At 44.2% G+C, this 20,411-nt stretch overlaps 2 protein-coding genes across 7 annotated transcripts in view; one reads left to right on the forward strand and one right to left on the reverse strand.

The window, feature by feature from the left end:
- The window catches only part of DENND2D (DENN domain containing 2D), a 29,096-nt gene extending 21,730 nt beyond the window's left edge, over positions 1–7,366 (forward strand). Inside the window, exons 8-12 of the mRNA XM_038380362.2 lie at positions 1,114–1,291; positions 2,320–2,361; positions 3,055–3,145; positions 5,371–5,610; positions 6,796–7,366. Coding sequence (XP_038236290.1) covers positions 1,114–1,291; positions 2,320–2,361; positions 3,055–3,145; positions 5,371–5,610; positions 6,796–6,860 — 616 coding nt within the window. The 3' untranslated portion in view covers positions 6,861–7,366. The remainder of the gene's footprint in view (positions 1–1,113; positions 1,292–2,319; positions 2,362–3,054; positions 3,146–5,370; positions 5,611–6,795) is intronic.
- A 6,482-nt stretch (positions 7,367–13,848) lies between these two features.
- Positions 13,849–20,411, reverse strand: part of CEPT1 (choline/ethanolamine phosphotransferase 1) — a 48,354-nt gene continuing 41,791 nt past the window's right edge. For 5 of the 6 annotated variants that reach the window (XM_038379715.2, XM_043500693.1, XM_043500692.1 and 2 more), the window contains exons 6-9: positions 18,592–18,723; positions 16,582–16,740; positions 16,066–16,191; positions 13,849–14,729 (exon numbers count right to left, since the gene is read on the reverse strand). In XM_038379715.2, the coding sequence (XP_038235643.1) occupies positions 14,610–14,729; positions 16,066–16,191; positions 16,582–16,740; positions 18,592–18,723 (537 nt within the window). In that variant the 3' untranslated portion in view covers positions 13,849–14,609. Of the gene's footprint in view, positions 14,730–16,065; positions 16,192–16,581; positions 16,741–16,849; positions 16,959–18,591; positions 18,724–20,411 lie in introns of those variants that run through there. The other variant, XR_006276576.1, reaches the window with a different exon arrangement.

Genomic DNA, 20,411 nt, shown 5'->3' on the forward strand with positions numbered 1-20,411 from the left:
GCTTCCACTTCCAGCATATTCCGAAAAGCAATTCAGACCCCAGCCTCCTCAGACTCACGCTGTGCAGGTAGAGCACCAGACCAGGACTTGGGAGACTTAGGGTCTGTTCCCAGCTCTGCCGCTGGCCTGCTGGGTGACCTGGGGCAAGTCATGCTCCCTCCCCAAGCCTCAGTTTCCTCATCCATAGGCGCTGACTTCCCCACTGCCTGGTGGGTGCTCAACCCCTGCCCCAGCCCCACCTCTGGCCCCACCCCTGCACAGCCCTTGCCCCACCCCCATTCCACCCCCTTCCCTCAAGTCCCCGCTCCTGCCCTGCCTCTTCTCCACCTCCTGAGCGTGCTGCATCCCCGCTCCTCCCACTCCCTCCTGGAAAGTCCTAAGAGCCGCCAAAGAGCTGTTAGGTGGCAGGGGGGCAGGAAGCGCTGGGAGGGAGTTGGAGGAGTGGGGACATGGCGAGGGGAGAAGGAGGCAAGGAGGTGGGAGCTTGGCTGCCGGTGGGTGCAGAGCCCCCATTAATTTTTTTCCATGGGTGCTCCAGCCCCGGAGCACCCATAGAGTCGGTGCCTATTTTCCCCATCTGCAAAATGGGGATAACGAGCCTGTCCTCCTTTGACAGCTACTGATGAAAAGAGCTAGGTATGATTATTATTAACTCAGAACCTTAGCAGCTTTTGTGTCAACAGATTAGTATATATGACTGTCCCCCATTCCCTGCATTTGGGAGGTTATTTTGCCTTAACTCTGCTGAGGTCACTGTTAGGGATTTGTCAGGTTTCAGAGTGGCAGCCATGTTAGTCTGCATTCGCAAAAAGAAAAGGAGTACTTGTGGCACCTTAGAGACTAACAAATTTATTAGAGCATAAGCTTTCGTGAGCTACAGCTGGCCAGTGCTATGCAGGAGGTCAGACCGGATGATCACAATGGTCCCTTCTGGCTTTATAATCTATGAAAAACAGCATCCACCTGTTTAGGAACCTCTCTCTCCTTGGAAGTCACTGAGACTTTGGCTCCTATGTCACTCAGTTGCTCTTGAAAATCTCACCCAAGGCCTAATCTGCTGGCCAGCTACTTGCCAAATTCATTTACTAATCAGAACCCTTATTTATTCGGCAGTGTCCTGTCCCAGTGCATCCATGCCGTGGCAGCTCTTCTCTACCCCTTCTCCTGGGCGCACACCTACATCCCCGTGGTTCCGGAAATCCTGATCGATACCGTCTGTTGCCCCACACCCTTCATGGTTGGAGTCCAGAAGCGCTGCCTAGAGCAGGTTCTCGATCAGCCGATGGAGGAGGTACTGTCGGGGGGGGTCTCTGTTCCCATGCCGCAGATGGGCTTGAAAATGAATCGTCCCTTGATTGTTATCTCCACGTGGTAGCAGGCAGGGCCGAATTTACAACTTATGCGCCCCTGGGCACAGCATCTTCAGCGCCCCCCCTGCCTACAGCTGACCTTGTGTTGCACACTGTTTGAGAGAGGCAAGGCGCCCCTAGAACGCAGGCACCCCTAGGCACGTGCCTACGGTGCCTAATTGGAAATCCAGCCCTGGTAGCAGGCCCTGATTTTGTCTCCATCCTAGCCTCAGGAGGAGAAAGGCCCAGAAGGAAACAAGAGTGAACTCCAGCCTGCTCCTAGGGTAACACCCAAGCTGTTCCCTCGGCCAGATGGGATGCTGATATCTCCTACCCACTAGCTGGGCAAGGGCCTCAGCCCAGATCCCCTGGGACAAAGGGGGCATGCCTTGCCCTCAGCTCACCCTGTAGTCAGCATTGTCCTAAGCGTCTCATTGCTCATAGCTCATGGGAGGTGAGCACACATCTTAGAAAACTAGTGTAGACACTGCCAGAGTTTCCAGGACGGTTCGCTCCTTGGCCTTCTGCTGGGAGCACTAACAATGGGGCAGTAGTGGGGCTGTGGCCCTCCCCCCATGGGGATATGGGCTGAGACCCCTGAACTCATCTCGTGTGGGCCTCCCAAGAGACACCGGACAGGAACCACTTTCAATCTGGGCTGGATTGGACCCAGTGACTGATTCTAGAGGTGAAAGGCTCCAAATCTCCTTTCCATGTCCCGGGTCCATTCGTTCCCCCAGGCCAGGCACTGCTGCTCCTCTTTCACCAGGCAGGAAGTTTGGAGGGGTGGAGAAGCCTTTTCCATTGCAGTGACCTAGAGCAGATCATCATCAGGTGCAGCTCAGAGCTTTTTAAATGGACTTGGGGCACAGAAGATTGATCTTGAAATACATTCTCTTAACTTGCTGCCGCTCAGAAGCAGCCTTGCAATGCAGCCTGGCTAACGCTGGGTCCTGTCTGTTGGTTTTAGGTGCTGCTGGTTGACTTGTGCGAAGGGAAATTCTTAAGATCGGTAGGTGTCCCTGGTGCGATGTAGACTGTCCCTCATGCCGTCACTAGACGCAGGTGCTTGTTCGTTGCTTGATCAGTATTACTGAGCTACTGCAGGGTCCTTAATCCTGGCTTTTCAGTAGCTGTCACTCCCTCCTTCCCACCTGTCACTTATTATTTGCACTCTGCAAGCTTAGGGGGGCAGGGCCTCTTGCCCGAGCTTACAGAGCACACTGTAACGTTAGCGTTCCTGGTTTCAAAACACCTGGGCACAGCCCTGCAGGAAGAGGCCAGTGGGAGTTTAGTGCAAAATTAATTTCTCGGGCCGTTGCGTTGTCTCTTTCTCGTTACGGGTGGCGGAGGAGAGGCTGTGTCAGAGACAGAGGTGTCAATTAACCCTGCAGAAGGTGTCTCTCCAACATCCTTTGAGATCTAAATTGATAGGCAATAGCTTCTGGCAGTAGCTGGTGAGCCCCACCGAGACTATGGTAATGCAGACTGCGTGGCGGCATTAAAGAATGGGTCGCAGGGGATCTGGTGGGGGGAGATGTGTTCATTCCAGGATGCTTTGGGCCTGAAAGTACACTCAGAAAGTGGTTTGGCGAGCTAGAATCCTCTCTCACGCTTCAAAACCTCTTCTCAGTAAAAGCCACTGTCTCAGGCTTCCCTGGTTTGCAAGAGCTGGCTGTGCTAACATCGGAACATCCGCTTTCAGGTTCACGACGAAGGAGACATCTTACCGGCCAAGCTGCAGACCGAGATGCTGACTTCTTTAAAGACGCACAACAGCAACAACAACATACAGAGTAGGCAGAGAGTTCTTTCTTTGGGGTGCGCATGGTGGAGTATCTGTGAATGCCCCACAAAATGACTGCCGGTGTCCCAGGCTAACCAGCCATCCTGGGGCAAGTGGGCTAAGAACCCAGGACCTAATTTCCTATGCTGCCTTCTCAGTTCCAGCCACCCCATCTCTAGGGCTGTGTATGCTTTAGACTCACATGCACGCAAAGAGAATAGCTAAGTGGTCTAAGCAGCTGGACTGGAATAGCCAAAGTCCCTGGGTCCCACACGCTCAGCCTCTGCAGGGACACCTTAGCCCTTCCCGCTTCAGAGGTAGAAAGAGACTGAGGTTTGTGCTGCTTATGGAGTGTGGGGCAAGTCCTCAGCTGGTGTAAAATTGTCATCACTCCATTGGCTTCCTCTCCACATTGACTTTAGTGGAGCTGTGACATTGACATTGACTTTAGTGGAGCTCAGGATCTGCCCCGGTGTGTCTTCAATACAGCACTCGAAAGACCAGCACAGAACTGTCAAGGATCCCAAGGCACTTAGCTATGATTGGGGTTTACTTTGTGGACCTTACCCAACCTTTCGCTTCCCCCACCTGTTGTTCAATGTGATATGCTCTGATTAGCTGCAGCTCTCCACTCCAGAGGTGGCTGCATTTCACCTGCATTTCAGTGGTGCTCTGGTTCTGCAGGTTGTGAAGTGCTCTACTTTATTTCCCATCCCCAGCTAGCAGGCATAATACATTGTTTCTACTCTGCATGAATACTAAAGTGCAGCCATGGTCAGAGAAACCCCTGTGGTTATAGCAACTTCTTTGTGTGTGCAGCAGGACCTGCTGACTTCATTGACAAAAATAGATGCTTTTTATTGTTAGCCTCGTAGAGCCAGCGCAGTTCTGGGAGAAGGAATTGGATTCTAGCAGACGTTACTAAATTCCAGTCTTCGTTATTGGTGGGGATGGGCGAAATGGACAGAGCCCAGCGTGACTCTCAGACGCCAGGCTGAGTTGGCAGGGCTGGGTGTTATATAGAGATTTAAAAAACCCCACAGCCTTTCTAGCTGTCGTGCGAGCACGTGTGATCTGAAGTCATTGGAACGCAATAAACAAGGGATTTTTACCAAGTCATTTTCAGACTAGTACCATTGCCTGCCAGTTCTTGTAGTGGCCATATTCTGAGCTGAGCATCTTCCTCTCTAAATTCCACAACCATGTAGGATTGTGGAGACCAGTCAGGGAAGAGAAATAATCCATCAGTAGGCAGGGGAGCAAAAAATCCAGAAGGCTGTTGATAGCTTTATCTTGACAAAACAGAAAGCCAGTGACCCTGAATATCCCCTCAGTGAAATCTGGATCTGGAAATCTGGAAAGCTAGACTCCCTTCTGCCACTATAGAGTATACGTGCTAATCAAGCAGGTGGAGTCCTCCATCCAGAGTAGCCTGTGAAGGGCAGTACCATGTGCTAGTGGCTGTTACAACTCTTTAATGATTTAACACCAGGAAATTGGATTTTAATGTGTGAAGGAGATGGCCATTGCTTCTGACATTAACGCAGCATGTGAATTAGGTCAGCGTGCAATGAGGCCCTCCATCTAGCCTCTCGGTAGGCTGGTGTACTTCACATTTTAAAGTGGTAGACGCAATTCCTTGAATATGTATACAATGCTCAGAGTTCCTTGGAAGCAAAGTGTTATAAGAAGTCCAAGTATGATGGTCAACAGTAATTATCCATTGGACTGGGCAATTGAATACCACATTGGGATTGAATAATGGTTCAGTTTATACTCCTGCCGGCTCCTTAGCGAATGGAATGTCCTGGCTTTTCTCCCTTGCCATGACTGGGTTTGGGAGTCACACAATTTAGCACCATTCAGGTGTTACAGCTGCTTTTGAATGGAAAATGCCCCAGACTGTGGCACAGACAGGAGAAGAGAGGTGGGATGGCCCAGGGGTCAGAGCACTAGCCTGGGACTCAGGAGACCAGGCTTCAAGTTTGTGCCCCACCACAGAAGGGGTGATCCTTGGGTGGGTCATTTCGGCCCAGATCCTTTAAGGAAATTTGGAGTGTAAAAATTTCTGAGGATCTGCCCCTCCATTCCCCCATGATTACCCTGTCCTGCCTCACAGAAGGGTTGTGAGCGTAAATACATTCAGATTGTGAGGTGTCCACATCCTGAGTTAATGGGGGTCATGTGAATACCAGCCCCCATGCCCAAACTGTACGTTTTCTATTCCCTTTTCAGCGTCCGAACAAGTGAACACCCACGTCTCCAAAACCTTCATGCAATTCTTCGTTAAAACCGTTGGCCATTATACATCGCACCTCAAGTGGAATAAGAGCGGCCAGGGCTCCTTTCAGGAGAAGGCATTCTGCAAAGCCATCACTTCCAAGTCCTGCCGCAAGTTTGTGAAAAGATTTGTGAGGACTCAGATGTTTTCCCTCTTTATCCAGGAAGCAGAAAAGAGCAGGATGATCCAAGAAGGTAAACTGCCCCATCTCCTCCCCTTTCTGTTACTGCCCTGGCATTCAGGAAGCATCAGGATCCCTGGAGGCCACTCTTTGGTTTCTTTGAGCTAGAGGGAGCAGGACTCATTTGCATATTTGCTTGTGCAAATGAGGTGCAAATGTTTTTGTGTGACTGCTCCTGAAAACACAACCACTGGGGAAGGGAGAGAGATGCTGTTAGAGAAGATGGTACAGGCAATGATAGTGAGTCTCTCCCACAACCTCTGCCTGCAATGCACCAGCAGAGTCCGTTGCAATAGTCTCCTCGTCACTGTAGCCCCCTGGATGGAGGAGGTAATTGCAGACTCCAGAACTCGGCCTGCGTTTGTATTGAAAACAGTCAAAGGGCAAGGAGGAAAGCACTAGTGCAAAGCGCTCCTTGCTTATTCTCTTCTCTACAGTGTATTCCCTGACACACACACACACACCCGTTTCAGGGCTGTAAGTAATGCAGCATGGCCTAGTAGTTGGAGCACTGGACTGAGCCTCAGGAGAGCTTCATTCTAATTTCTAGCCCTGCCACTGGCTTTCTGGCTGATCTTGGGCAAATCACATCACCACTCTGTGCCTCAGTTTCCTGTCTGTAAAATGGGCTGTATAAGACCTGGGGATTATGATTATGATGATGATGATTGCCACTTTCAAGAAGAATTTCAACATTGTCTCTCAGTTACTGAACTAGCTGCACCTCTGAGCCCCACACTCTCTGAGTGTGCTCCCCCATCCCCTTCAGTTTGGATCCGGTACCATTTTATCCCCAATATTTGTGATGCTTGCACTGCTGGTTCAGCTTCAGCCTATCGTTGCTCAAGGTGCAGGTGGATTTGGAGCCAGTGCTGCTGCTCTGGTGCCCTCCGATGCAAATTGACAGGAACCATTCGATTCTATTCCCTGCCTCTCTACCTCCTTCAGCACCTAAATCCCATGGTGATTGATGTACTATAATAATATATATGGAGAATATTACCATAGCTCCATCTTCCCAGTCTATCTTCAGGTTCTCTGCTTTGATCACTGGTTCTTATGGAGTTTGTTGGGCTAATCTCTGCTTCTGCATCCCTACCATAGCATGTTGTTGTTAAACAGAAACCAGCCAATGACCTCAATTGTTGATGAAACTCCAATGTAGTGGTGTAACTGATCCAGCTTTTGTTTTCCACAGGGTATTTCCAGCAGAAAGTAGCTGAATATCAAGAACAAAAAAAGAAACAAAGGAGAAATTCCTGAAGTACTGTTCTGAAAGAGGGGAGCCTGGCTGGGCTTGGGCCGATATCTTCCTGCAGCAAGATTCTGTCCAGACTGGGTCAGCGTCTCACTCAAAGGCAGAGTGCCCTGAGCTTTGCTGGCTCTGAGCATCTCTGGAACCTTGCCCATCCTCTTGTGAATGAGATGCCTGGTCAACACAGAACGCCAGTTCCTTCCCAGTCTCTTCTTTCTCAGGGCATGACTGCATAAGAAGCCTCTCTTCTATATCGCTAGCAAATAGGGGTGTGAATTTTTTTTCCTGGCCAACTGACACCGTGGACCAAGCTGCAGTTCTTAGCCAAAGGGGTGCAAGGAGTTCGTCTTGGAAGACAATCAGGGACCTTGCATAGAAATAGAGTGAAATCAAGGCACAATTATCTGCTTGCTGTATAATGGCAAAGAATGTAGAATAATTATTGAGATAAAATGTATAAGTAAGAAATATTTTTAATTCTTATTAAAAAAAAAAATCTAAATTTTCTAGCTGAGATACGTTCTAGCCAGTGTGTATTCCTGAGGGGCTCCCATTGACAAGGTGGTTTCATCAGGTTGGAGGGAGGTTACCAGTGGAGTTCCTCAGGGATCGGTTTTGGGACCAATCTTATTTAATCTTTTTATTACTGACCTTGGCACAAAAAGTGGGAGTGTGCTAATAAAGTTTGCAGATGATACAAAGCTGGGAGGTATTGCCAATTCAGAGAAGGATCGAGATATTATACAGGAGGATCTGGATGACCTTGTAAACTGGAGTAATAGTAATAGAATGAAATTTAATAGTGAGAAGTGTAAGGTTATGCATTTATGGATTAATAACAAGAATTTTAGTTATAAGTTGGGGACGCATCAATTAGAAGTAACGGAAGAGGAGAAGGACCTTGGAGTATTGGTTGATCATAGGATGACTATGAGCTGCCAATGTGATATGGCTGTGAAAAAAGCTAATGCGGTTTTGGGATGCATCAGGAGAGGCATTTCCAGTAGGGATAAGGAGGTTTTAGTACCATTATACAAGGCACTGGTGAGACCTCACCTAGAATACTGTGTGCAGTTCTGGTCTCCCATGTTTAAAAAGGATGAATTCAAACTGGAGCAGGTACAGAGAAGGGCTACTAGGATGATCCGAGGAATGGAAAACTTGTCTTATGAAAGGAGACTTAAGGAGCTTGGCTTGTTTAGCCTAACTAAAAGAAGGTTGAGGGGAGATATGATTGCTCTCTATAAATATATCAGAGGGATAAATACAGGAGAGGGAGAGGAATTATTTAAGCTCAGCACCAATGTGGACACAAGAACAAATGGATATAAACTGGCCACCAGGAAGTTTAGACTTGAAATCAGACGAAGGTTTTTAACCATCAGAGGAGTGAAGTTTTGGAATAGCCTTCCAAGGGAAGCAGTGGGGCAAAAGATCTATCTGGTTTTAAGATTCTACTTGATAAGTTTATGGAGGAGATGGTATGATGGGATAATGGGATTTTGGTAAGTAATTGATCTTTAAATATTCAGGGTAAATAGGACTAATCCCCTGAGATGGGATATTAGATGGATGGGATCTGAGTTACCCAGGAAAGAATTTTCTGTAGTATGTGGCTGGTGAATCTTGCCCATATGCTCAGGGTTTAGCTGATTGCCATATTTGGGGTCCGGAAGGAATTTTCCTCCAGGGCAGATTGGAGAGGCCCTGGAGGTTTTTCGCCTTCCTCTGTAGCATGGGGCACGGATCACTTGCTGGAGGCTTCTCTGCTCCTTGAAGTCTTTAAATCACGATTTGAGGACTTCAATAGCTCAGACATAGGTGAGATTTTTCGTAGGAGTGGGTGGGTGAGATTCTGTGGCCTGCGTTGTGCAGGAGGTCGGACTAGATGATCAGAATGGTCCCTTCTGACCTTAGTATCTATGAATCTATGTTCTTTTTATAGCGAACGGCTTCATTGTTCCAGACTTACATGAGCTAAAAACGACCCCACAGATTTTGATGAGGCTTCCTGAAAGGCACCTGTTGGCTTAGGCGTTGATGAGAACAGGAAGCCTAAAATAGACTATGTGAAGGAGAGCAAACTGGGGATTGGCAGGAAGTTGCTTGTTTGCACTAGCTTCGTTTCGAGAGGCTGCGGGGGGGTGGGGGGGGAGAATGTGTGCCTTAGTAGGGAACATGGTAAATTGGCAGCTCAGTGTAGGGAGACAGCATTGTTAAAATTCAGTGGTGCATGCATTCCTGAAAAGCTGTACTCTTCTGTCCTGTTTTGGATGCTGAATTTTAAAACTCTTTTCCAGTTCATCTTTTAGAGACTGCATTGAGCTTAATTATACCTGTCCATCTCTCCCCTTTCTTTATCGCATTCTTACAGGGAGCATAGTACCAGAGTCCAAACTGGTACTGCCTGCAGTATTAACTGGCCCTAGCGGGAAGGAACTATCTGGATAAAATCAGACACCTCACTCCTGCAAGTGCTGGGATGGTTGCACAGATGGGAGAGCTTGCTGCACTCTTTCCCAAAATGCACACAGGTTTTTCACTTTACTCAATGATGCCTCAAATGACTGCTGCCTTTAGACCCTAGAGATTGCCCAGATGTGTGTGTTATATGTTACCAAAGATATGAGCATTTGTTCTTTGCAGTGCGTAGGAGTCTCTCATGGAACATGACCCCATTGTGCTAGGTATGTACACAATATATTAGGTGTATTACAATAGTACATAAGATCTCCAGTGCTGGTCCAGGACCTGATTGTGCTCCTCTCTCTCTGCCCCAAAGACTCTCCCTGTTGTATAGAGCAGATGCAATGGGTATTTAGAAAATAACTATTTAGGATTACCAGTTTCTTTTTGCCCCTGTTATTTTTCATAAGTTTACCTGTTAGCAAAGACTGGCATGTGAAATCTTCAGAGAAACCCCAGGAAGAATTGCCCTTTTTCAAAATGGCCACCACCCCCATGTCTCCCAGTGAGAGTGAAACTATGGCGTAGTCAAATATTTTTTTGTCAAGGTCCAAATTTCTTACTCAAGGTACAGACTCCAGAGAAAATAATAATAAAAACCCCCCCAATAATGAGAATTAAATGAAAAGATTTCAAACCATTCGAAAGCACCTGGCAGTCCAGATTTGGCCTCCGGTCTGCCTATTGACTACCTCTGTGCTTAGGGAAGATGGTGACCCTCTGCTGTCAGGCAGTTACCTTAGACCTTAGTCCATCCCATGCTTTGCTGCACATTGAGCTACCCACATTTGCCATCCTTGCCTGTCTGCTGCCCTTCTCTCCGCATCTCCCATTTCACGTTGAGGTGCTGTCAGGCGGTAGACAGAGAAAAAGGGAGGTGGCAGCCCTTTTGAGGATAACTCATTGTGCAGTTCTCTGAAGTAGGTGTAGTTCTCTGCAACCGCTGAAGAAAGTTATGAAGAATAATTTCAAGAAATGACCATTAAACCTAAGATGATTTCTTCAAATGCAGAAGATTGCCATGAGTTTTAACTACATGGGACATTTGAAGTGTCAGGGTTATCCAGTAAAAAAGAACATGAAGGACAAAAAAAAAAAAAATCTGAAACTGAGTGCTAAATTTCTTAGGACTTCAAAAAATGCATTTTATACTGTAGTGCTGCATCTGGGTTGGGGGACAGGAAATATACCGTGTTCTGATGTAACAAATATCCTGAAGCCTTGCTTTAAGAGCAAAACTTGATCTCCTAATGGTTCTCTTTTTACTTATCTGTGATAATGCTCAGTCTCTCCCATTCCTATGGGACTGTTCCTCTTTCTGATAGCTGATCTCTTGGATGCAGTCTGTCTGCTTTTTCTAGAGCCAGAGAGACCTGTCTCCAGGTGCTGCCATGGAGATGATTGTAATACTTTGGTCTCATTTCAGTTGTTGGCTTCTAGTGTGCAGGTCCTGGATGGGGCTGGTGGCTTGTGATGTGCAGGTCGGACTGGATGATCTGGTGGTCCCTTCTGGCCTTAAACCCTATGATAGTTTCCCTCCTCCCTCCTTAACCCAGTGCTGGCTCTTGGGATGCATAGCTGCTAAGCCTTTGTCAAGCCCTTTGTGACACATACTGATGTGCAGGCTGAATGGTGCAGCAGTCTCGTCATGACCCTGGCGGTACCAAGGGGCCATCTGCTGCACAGAGGCCAGCTAAACAGCGAGCATGGCATTAGTGAGAGCTTTGGCATACACATGGTGGATGCCCTAGTTGATGATTCTCTCTCCTACCACCTCAATGTAAATGAAAATCCCTGGTCCCCCCAGTAGTCACCCTAAAAATGTTTCATTTGCATAAGCTATCTGAATGATGTTCATTTTTGTATTTGTGGGCTTGATTGCTAGGGTACTGGCAATATTGGTAAGCGTTAGTTTTAGGGTGTGTATATACTCTTATACCCAATTTATATCCTGACAGCGTTGGGCAGTTTAGGATCTAGGTTGAATCTTTACTCTCTGTCAAGTGTGGTAATCTTGAATGCTTTATAACAATTACAGGAGGCCAACAGCTGTTTAGTTTTCTCTCCATTCTCAAGAACTCTTAGTGGGTTTTTTCCCCTTCCTCTTTCCTGTCTTTGTGGTTGTGAAGAGGTGGAGCTAATAGTTCCTTCTGAATGTGGTAAGACTTTGGTCACTCTGCTATCTTGGGGGAGTGAATTCGTCATGGGCCATCTGTGATTGTCAGGCTCTGTCCTCAGCACCTGTAAATCTAACCTATAAGGCTGATATTGTCCCTGAGAAGCAGAGTTATTATGGCCAATCCTAATCAGAGAGGGAGAGACTTTGAAGATTAAGGCTAGAGTTGAATTTGATTCAGTATACAGGGGGGAATAAGTGTAATGTCCAGAGTACCCAGATGAGCTTAAATTCATAACTGTTAGACACTAAAAATCATGGTCTTTATACAGACACTGGGTTTATAGTTTATTACAACAATCAGTAACGCATTAACCCTCCCCCCCCCCCCCTTTTTTTTGGTCCTCTAGCTCAAGAGGTGTTAACAGGTCACTTCACCTTGAATAACACATTGTGAGACCAATTATGCTAAACAATCTGTTCCACCTTGTATTTAGCTGTGAAAAGTACCTGTCCCAGACCTCAAGAGCTCCAAAGCTTGTCTCTCTCACCAAAAGAAGTTGGTCCGATAAAAAGTATTAGCTCACCCACCTTGTTTCTCCAGATCCTGAAAGGCATTTAGGTGCCTAACTCCCAGTGGTTTCAATGGGAGTTAGGCTCCACAATGCCTTTGAGTATCTGGGCCTTATCCTCCCCTGTGCCTCAATCCCCCACCTGTAAAATGGAGATAATAGCACTGCCCTACCACTCAGGGGCATTACGAGAAAAAAATTCATTAAACATTTTGAGGTGCTCAGATGCAACAGAAATGGGGACTATATACGTACTGTATATAGACACACTGTCTCTGCATCACACTCTTTGCCATGTTTGAGACGTCTTATAAATTAAACCCACAAACCAACGTTTTTGTTTCATTGGCCCCCAGGTAGAGGGGAAATTTTCTGTCTGGTAGTGTGGTTTTTAGGGGTAGCTCAAAGCACCATATGTCACATTTTGTTTTCAAGACAGTGAGGTTTGTACTCATTCTGATGCATTCCAGGAAGTTCTACATGCAAGAGAGAATTCTGTAAAAGCGCTGCATGTAATGCTTGCTTGTACTCTACATCAGAAAGGGTAAAGTTTAAGGTTGAACTTGCAACGTTTTGTTTCTTTGGCCTTATGAAGTATGATACACTTTACTTGGAAATCTTGTTCAGTGTCTCAATTAATTCCACAGCCTTAGGTCCATATGTCTAATAATCTGCAATCACATAGAGAAAGTATCATAATACATAAGGACAAAGTTCATCTATTACAGGCAATTTGTATAGTACCTATATATACACACTTTATGAGCAGTAACATTTCTCAAGTATAAGGAGCAAGCTCCCCACAGCACCTGGTAATGCTGCAGCTTTACAAGCAGAAATGGGAAATCTTCCTCCTAGAGTGAAGACTAGGGGTACTGGAGCTACCAGTTAGTGAAAAGCCTGGGGAAAGGTGCAACTTATAGCATTTCCTGTACAGGCTTTAGTTTAGACTTATTTCCGGAAGTGAAGGCCTTATGTTGACTCCCTCAAGCCTCATTCTTGAGACATGAGATTAATTAACAATTAATTGTTCCAGACCAACACAAATAGTGCAGTGGATCAGATTGGGAGCAGCGGTCTTTGAGATAGCTAGACAAGAGGAATTTTAAGGCTTTGGGACTGCAGCTGGTAAGCAGCACTCTAAATTTCCTATCTTGAGCATGGTCTTCGGTGCTGTTGCTAGTAACCTGAACCTGCAGCTCACTATATGCACCGATGTGGCTCTGAGCTGAGCCCACTCATGGACTAGTCAGTGCAACTGTAACTTTGAGTGGCTTTTGCCTTTCATTTTAGTATTTAAATGGAAGGATACAACAGATAAGCAGGGGTATAAGTATTCAGCTTAGACTGATTTCAGTAAGTTACATCTTGCTTTGCTCCTGGAATTCTGCATCCGCACATACACTCTTAGATCAGCATGTGACTTCTGACAGAGCAATCATATGGGAAGAGATTCCTGGAGAAATATGACACGTTGAGGTTGTGCAACTCCTAATACCTAAAAGGGGGCAGTATGGCTTATCACTTAGAAGATAAGTAGAATCCAGACTCTTAGTAGTCCTACTCCAGACCCAATATGAACTATTGGAAGTTATTTAGATTACTTGTGCCTCAATTTACCACACATAAAATGGGCATAAATATGCCTATGGCTTTGGGAGCTGGGCTGTAAGGCTTTGCTAATTCGCAAAGAAAGTACTTTGAGATGCTTGGTTGACAGGCACTGTAGACACATGAAGCATTATAAAAGTCTCTCTAAACAGCAGTTAAGATTTTGCTTCATCACAACAAGTACTTAACCCAGTGTGACAAAGCAGCTGACACACATGGAAAGATTGTAGCTCTTAGAATTTCCTTATTTATTAAAGAGCAGAAAAATTTTTGCTTAAATTCTATACGTAAAAAAGTAACAGTAAAATTTGCTTTTTAAAGTTTTTCCACTGAAGAAAATTGAAATAAGTTTTTATTAAAAAAATAGACAAACACCACACTATATTGCATGCTGATAGTCACCCCCTTCTCCGACAAGGTCCCACTAAAATATACTGTTGAACAGTATATGTAAGCAAATAAACCACCTCAATCTGGACTGAAAGTCCCTTCAGCTATTTCAGCCACACAAGCTAGTGGGATCTCTGTTTTACAAGCTCAGCTGTTTATTAAAAGAAATTTCAAGTGGACACTAAAGTATTTCACTAAGATGATGAAATATTAAAATTATAAAGCACATTTTTTGCAGTTTGTAAATATACTACATTAGAAATTTCAGTTGTTAGGGATCCATTCACCATAGATAGTTTATTCTGTATTCAAGGTAATTACAAAGACAAAGCATTACTCCCTGCATGCTTTCCTGGGCACAGAACCAATTGAGTTGACTACATGATGTTTAATTGGAGAGTACTTGGAATTCACTCTCTCATAGGCAAAGACTAGTTAAGGAGTGTTACCAGTAACAAAGAATAAAAGTTATACAACGTTGATTATTATAAATTAGAGTTGTTCTTATCTGCTCCTTTTGCCTTAGTCTCCTAAATATGTTCATATTCTTCCCTATAGAAAACACTTGTTTTGTATTTTTCATCACAGCAACCACCCCGTCACTAATGGTGATTAGAATGTGTGGAAGACCCCTTGATTCTGAATACATGGATGCGCAGATGGGAAGCAATCTGATTGCACACGCTGATGCAGTAGCGGAGCAAATCAAAGAGGGAAAAGATCTGCAAAGGGAAAAAGGGCATGCGTTAGATTTATCTATACTCGACATGAATGTACCATGTTTCATCTATCCTTCATATTATCAGTCTCTCTAAAAGCATCAAGGACTGCTCTCGAGTCCTTCTCTCCCTCCACTAAAGGTTTATTCCTATAGTCTCTGAAAGCACCAGGCTTTCTTCGTTTTTCAGCCTAGAATTTAAATCTACATTTCAATAAAAGAAAAGTTGTAGTGACTGTAGAAACCTTTTGTAAGAGGTCCCATGAGTTGTGGATATTAATGATTTCAAGTGAGGAATTCTGATCTTACTTTGGGACAAAATGTACACAATGCTGTATTTGAATGTATTTTAAAGTGTTCCATTGTAATGGGAATGATCAAGTTTCAGCATCGAAATTTATGCAGGTTGAACCTTTATTATATACCAAGCTCCCAACTAAAACACTCCTCAGTGAGCACGAAGTGTATGTACTGCAATTCCCTAATAGCTGGGCTTTTCCACCACTTGCAGCTAGTACAGAAAGAAGTTTCCAACTGCTCACAAGATTAAGCAGCTGTAATCATGTTACACCTGCAGAGCATGCTTTAGAATGGCTGTCTAGAAAGTAAAAAGAAAAAGGAGGACTTGTAGCACCTTAGAGATGAACAAATGTATTTGAGCATAAGCTGAAGTGAGCTGTAGCTCACTTCGGATACATTCAATAGTTCACGAAAGCTTATGCTCAAATAAATTTGTTAGTCTGTATTCGCAAAAAGAAAAAGGAGTACTTGTGGCACCTTAGAGACTAACACAGCTGCTACTCTGAAACCCGTCTAGAAAGTGGCAGCCTGATCTGAACTTGGTTTGGTTTTCAATGCTCTAATCAGGGACAGACATGGCTATATAGCCAAGACTTCCTTTGTGAGACTGGTTCTGGTAGCTATCATTGCTCTGACACTACATGAATTTCAGGAATTCCACCAGTGGGTTTTTGTGTTAGAGCTTTTGCTGTGGTGCACCCCAAAGTGTGGAAATTATGTTCCTGCAAAAATACATCTCAGCACATTTCTCCCCAGTGGGTTCTAAACCTAGGACTTTGAGTACTGCTCATTCAACATGGCTTTAAAACAGAGTTTAAACAGAGTGGGGTCCATAAGCCCAACCCAACCATGTTTCAGCCAAGTTAGCCTGAACTTGGTTTAAAACTGATTCAGGCAAGAAGGTTCCCATGCTTCTTGGTGAAAACAGGGTGTGATCGGTACACAACTGGCACAAACTCTGTATGCGTGTGGGGAGTGTGAGCGAACAAGCAAATGCACAAAAGATCACTGATAAACAGAAAATACAATGACTTACTTACCATGGCAATCCAAAGCACAATATATTCATCAATAAAGCTGTTAAAGTACTGGTCCAAGAACAAAAGTGCTGGACCTATGAATGCTGTATCATGCAGATGCATTTCACTTTTGGTCATATGTGCAACCTATTAAAAAAAAAAAAAGACAGTAGTCTAGTCTAAACAAATCACAAAATATATTTTGACCCAATATTTTCAGCTGATTAACACATCCTTATAGAGTATTTTAATTAAATGTCACCAAAAATTATTGCAATGTGAATTACATGCTGCTGGTTCATTCCTTTGTGGGCTATGACAAATTCTCAAGTAAAATGTGGGTTGTAGCTACCAATTAGAACCACTACAGATTCATGGGATACAGAGAAGTTGCATTAAATGACTTTAATGCAGCGAAGGAAGGGTGTGGCTCGTCTTTCAGGGGAACCGACGTTGTGAGGAAGGTAGACTTGAGAAACTATAAGACCATCTTATACAATAATAAAGGAAAAGAATCAATGACTCTGAGGCACTTACCACCAATTTGTTAGTTATCTTAGCAGATACAAAACCAAAAGTAAGTATATACAGGCAAGGATGCTTTTCAAAGAGCTGCACAGCAGATTTCTTGTAGATCATTGCAGCTAATATGATCACTGACCCAATATGAAGAAAGGGTGAAAGGACACTTGTTCCCTATAGCGAGGGAGAAGAAAGTGTTAGCTTAATGAAAAGTGCACACAATTGAACAAAAGATGTGTTGTGTGCATATTATTTAAATTAAAATGTGCCTGTCTGAACTCACTTGGGCCAGTAGTGAAATGTGACAGAGTGTCAGCTGATAAAGTGGTTGGAGCCTTTGGTTTGAAGTTCTCATAAGTTGTGTGTTGCATGAAGGAAACATTCAGTTTCAGCTACAAAACAAAAAATGTATGTATTGGGGTGGGGGGGGGGGGGAAGAGAGGAGAAGGCTTCAAATTGCAAAAAATGGTGCTGTAGTTATCTTAACTCCTGTAAAACAGGAAGGAGATGATTCTGTTCTTAAATGACAGGGGCCCAAACGTGTGTGTGTCTGTGTAATGGTGATAATACATTTTTGTTAAGATGTCAATGCTCAACAGCAAAATATAACTAAAAAGACTAGTCCAACTCACTCAATTGGCACAAACACAAAAAACAGACTCTCCTAAAAATTTCACAAAACCTTCCACAACTCCCCCCACCCCCCTAAAAAAAAAAAAAAAAAAAAAAAATCACAAATCCCTTAAGAAAGAAGTCTGACAAGAATATTAACTTTGACTTTTATCCCCTCTGGAAGGTCAATAGGTTTCATATTCTTGTCAGATGCAAAAACACCAAACAAAGAGCATGCGCATCAGAGAGGGAGTTTGGTTTGGAAAATTCATGGATTCTAGAAGGTAAGACCTTGTAGAACATAAGAACGACCACAGCGGGTCAGACCAAAGGTCCATCTAGCCCAGTGTCCTGTCTTTCAACAGTGGCCAAGGCCAGGTGCTTCAGAGGGAATGAACAGATCAGGCCATCATCAAGCGATCCATCCCCTGTCATCCACTCCCCCCAGCTTCTTGCAAACACAAGCCAGACAAACTCTGACCATCCTGGCTAATAGCCATTGATGGACCTATCCTCCATGAATTTATCTCGCTCTTTTTTGAGCCCCGTTATAATTTTGGCCTTCACAACATCCGCTGCCACAGAGTTCCACAGGTTGACTGTGCATTGTATGAAGAAGTACTCCTTGCGTTTGTTTTAAACTTGCTGCCTATTAATTTCATTGGGTGACTCCTAGTTTTTGTGTTATGTGAAGGGTAAATAACATTTCCTTATTCACTTTCTCCACTCCAGTCATGATTTTATACACCTCTATCCTATCCACTCGGCGTCGTCTCTTTTCCAAGATGAAAAGTCCCAGTCTTTTAAATCTCTCCTCCTACAGAAGCTGTTCCATACCCCTAGTAATTTTTGTTGTCCTTCTCTGCCCCTTTTCCATTTCTGGAAAAGATGGAGCGACCAGATCTGCACGCAGTATTCAAGATGTGGGTGTACCATGGATTTATATATTGAGGCATTATGACATTTTCTGTCTTATTATCTATCCCTTTCCTAATGGTTCCTCACTTTTGGTTAGCTTTTTTGACTGCCACTGCATAGTGAGCAGATATTTTCAGAGAACTATCCACAATGACCCCAAGATCTCTTTCTTGAGTGGTAATAGCTAATTTAGATCCCATCATTTTGTATGTACATAGATGTCAAAGCATGGGAGGTGATTTTATCATTCACCTATTTCAAATCCATCCTTTTAAAATCTTCTCAATTCTAAAAGCTACTATTTTCATTTAGATAAGATTTATCCCTTTTTTCAAGCTAGTAAACTAGGTGAAAGTGGATTTTACACCAAAAGCAGACATTAAATTAAACACACTTGAAAGCATATCAGTTTTCTATAAACCATCATGCAAACTACAGAGCACTCAGAAAAGAAGGTAACATAATAGATTCACAAAAGTAGAACAAAGCACTCACAGCTATAGTTGATCCATTTTTGCCAACACCACCTGTGAAGATCACACCAAAATAGTTTGTGCAGGAGAATATGGTTCCTGCAACAGTACAAAGAGCTGGGAATATTTTCATTTGAATATTCAGCACTGGAATCTTGACAATAGAGAAATAAAAAGATTAAAATATGTACAATTAATCTAAAATCGTGTTTACCTATTTCAAGTAAACTCAAACACTCCACTTTTCTAAGTCCACTTGGGTTTTCCTCTCTCCCCCAAAATTAGTCAATATTGGTTTAAATTTCTACGAACTAAATTTGGGAGGAATTTCTCTCACCTGCCATATTAGCAAAATTCCCTGATCCATTTGCTTTTATATTTAATTACCACAGAAGAACATGGAGCAGAATCCCTGTCTCCTAATATTATCCTTCACAATGCTGGATACTTATCAACCAACCTCTAAAACCTGAGCCAGGGGTTCCTCAGCATGGAGAGAACAGAGGCCTAGCACAGGTGAAAGGATGGACCCCACACTTAGTATCCCAGCCTTGAGTGCAGGGTGAAGCCAGGTATCAGTGGGGATTAGCATGTGAAGACCCATAAACTGGACCACACCCCATAGGACAGACAAGGTATAATGAGAGGAGGCATGATAGGGAACAGCAGAGAGGCAAACAGCCACTAAGGTTACTTTTCAAAGTAAGACAGGAGTGGGTGGCTGGGCTGGTAGCAAGGGAGTGAGAAATGAGTGCAAGATGGGCTGGGAAGGAAGACTAATAATCCTCTCTCATCTTTTCGACATAGTGCCTTGGGTGGAGAAGTAATTATAAGAAGAGAGGGAACCACCCAGCAACAAGAGTCCAACCTTAACCATCCAACTGCTAAAGAACAACTTGAACCCTCCAGTAACAAGCATCTACACTCATACCTCTTCCAAAATGAGTAAACATGCTCCATAGTGTACGTCCCCATATGTCTATTTCATATGGGACCCTAAATGGATTCAAGTTGTTTTTATTTTAGTATTTTGAATTGCATGTCCAGTCTGGCTTTGAGGCTTTTCTAAAAGATAATTCTTGAACTTACATTATGCTTTACAACTTTAAAGCACTGTGCAAACAATAATCAGACCATACACATCTCCATCTTTGATACTTTATTATCCCCATTTGAGAGAGAGAGAGAGAGAGAGAGAGAGAGAGAGAGGGGAAGGAAGTGACTCAGACAAGTTCACTTTGAATGAGTGGCTGGAACTGGGATTAGAATTCAGTGGGTTCATGCAGATTTTTTGTTGAATTACAAGGTGCAGTTACAGGTTGCAGAATAGCAGCTATGTTAATCTGTATCCACAAAAAGAAAAAGGAGGACTTGTGGCACCTTAGAGACTAAACATATTTATTTGAGCATAAGCTTTCATGAGTTTCAGCTCACTTCATTGGATGCGTGCAGTGGGAAAAGGTGCAGTTAGAGACTAATTTGGCTCTGTAGTTCTATCCATGTGTTGCCCATATGGAGCCTACAACCAATACCAAGTGGAGGAGGAGGAGTAGCAGCACCTCACCTGATTGTTGCTCTGCACTCTGGAGTTCTCCTCAAGCAGGAAGTTCTAATTATGCTCTCAGGTATCCCTCCCACCCGGCCTGCTTACTCTGCGCTTTTGCTCAAAGACAGGATTCAGACAGTGAAACCGCAACAGAGTGGAGAGCGCTAGCTGAACTGAAAAATTCAGTAACAAACACACCATTACTCTCAGAGCTGCTCCAGAGCTTGTACCACTCTTATTAAACAGCCTGCCTGTGCTGCCATCTGTTTTGATAATGATGCTTTCTTCAGTGGTCA

This window comes from Dermochelys coriacea, chromosome 21, assembly GCF_009764565.3.
Source record: "Dermochelys coriacea isolate rDerCor1 chromosome 21, rDerCor1.pri.v4, whole genome shotgun sequence".
Lineage (NCBI taxonomy): Eukaryota > Metazoa > Chordata > Testudines > Dermochelyidae > Dermochelys > Dermochelys coriacea.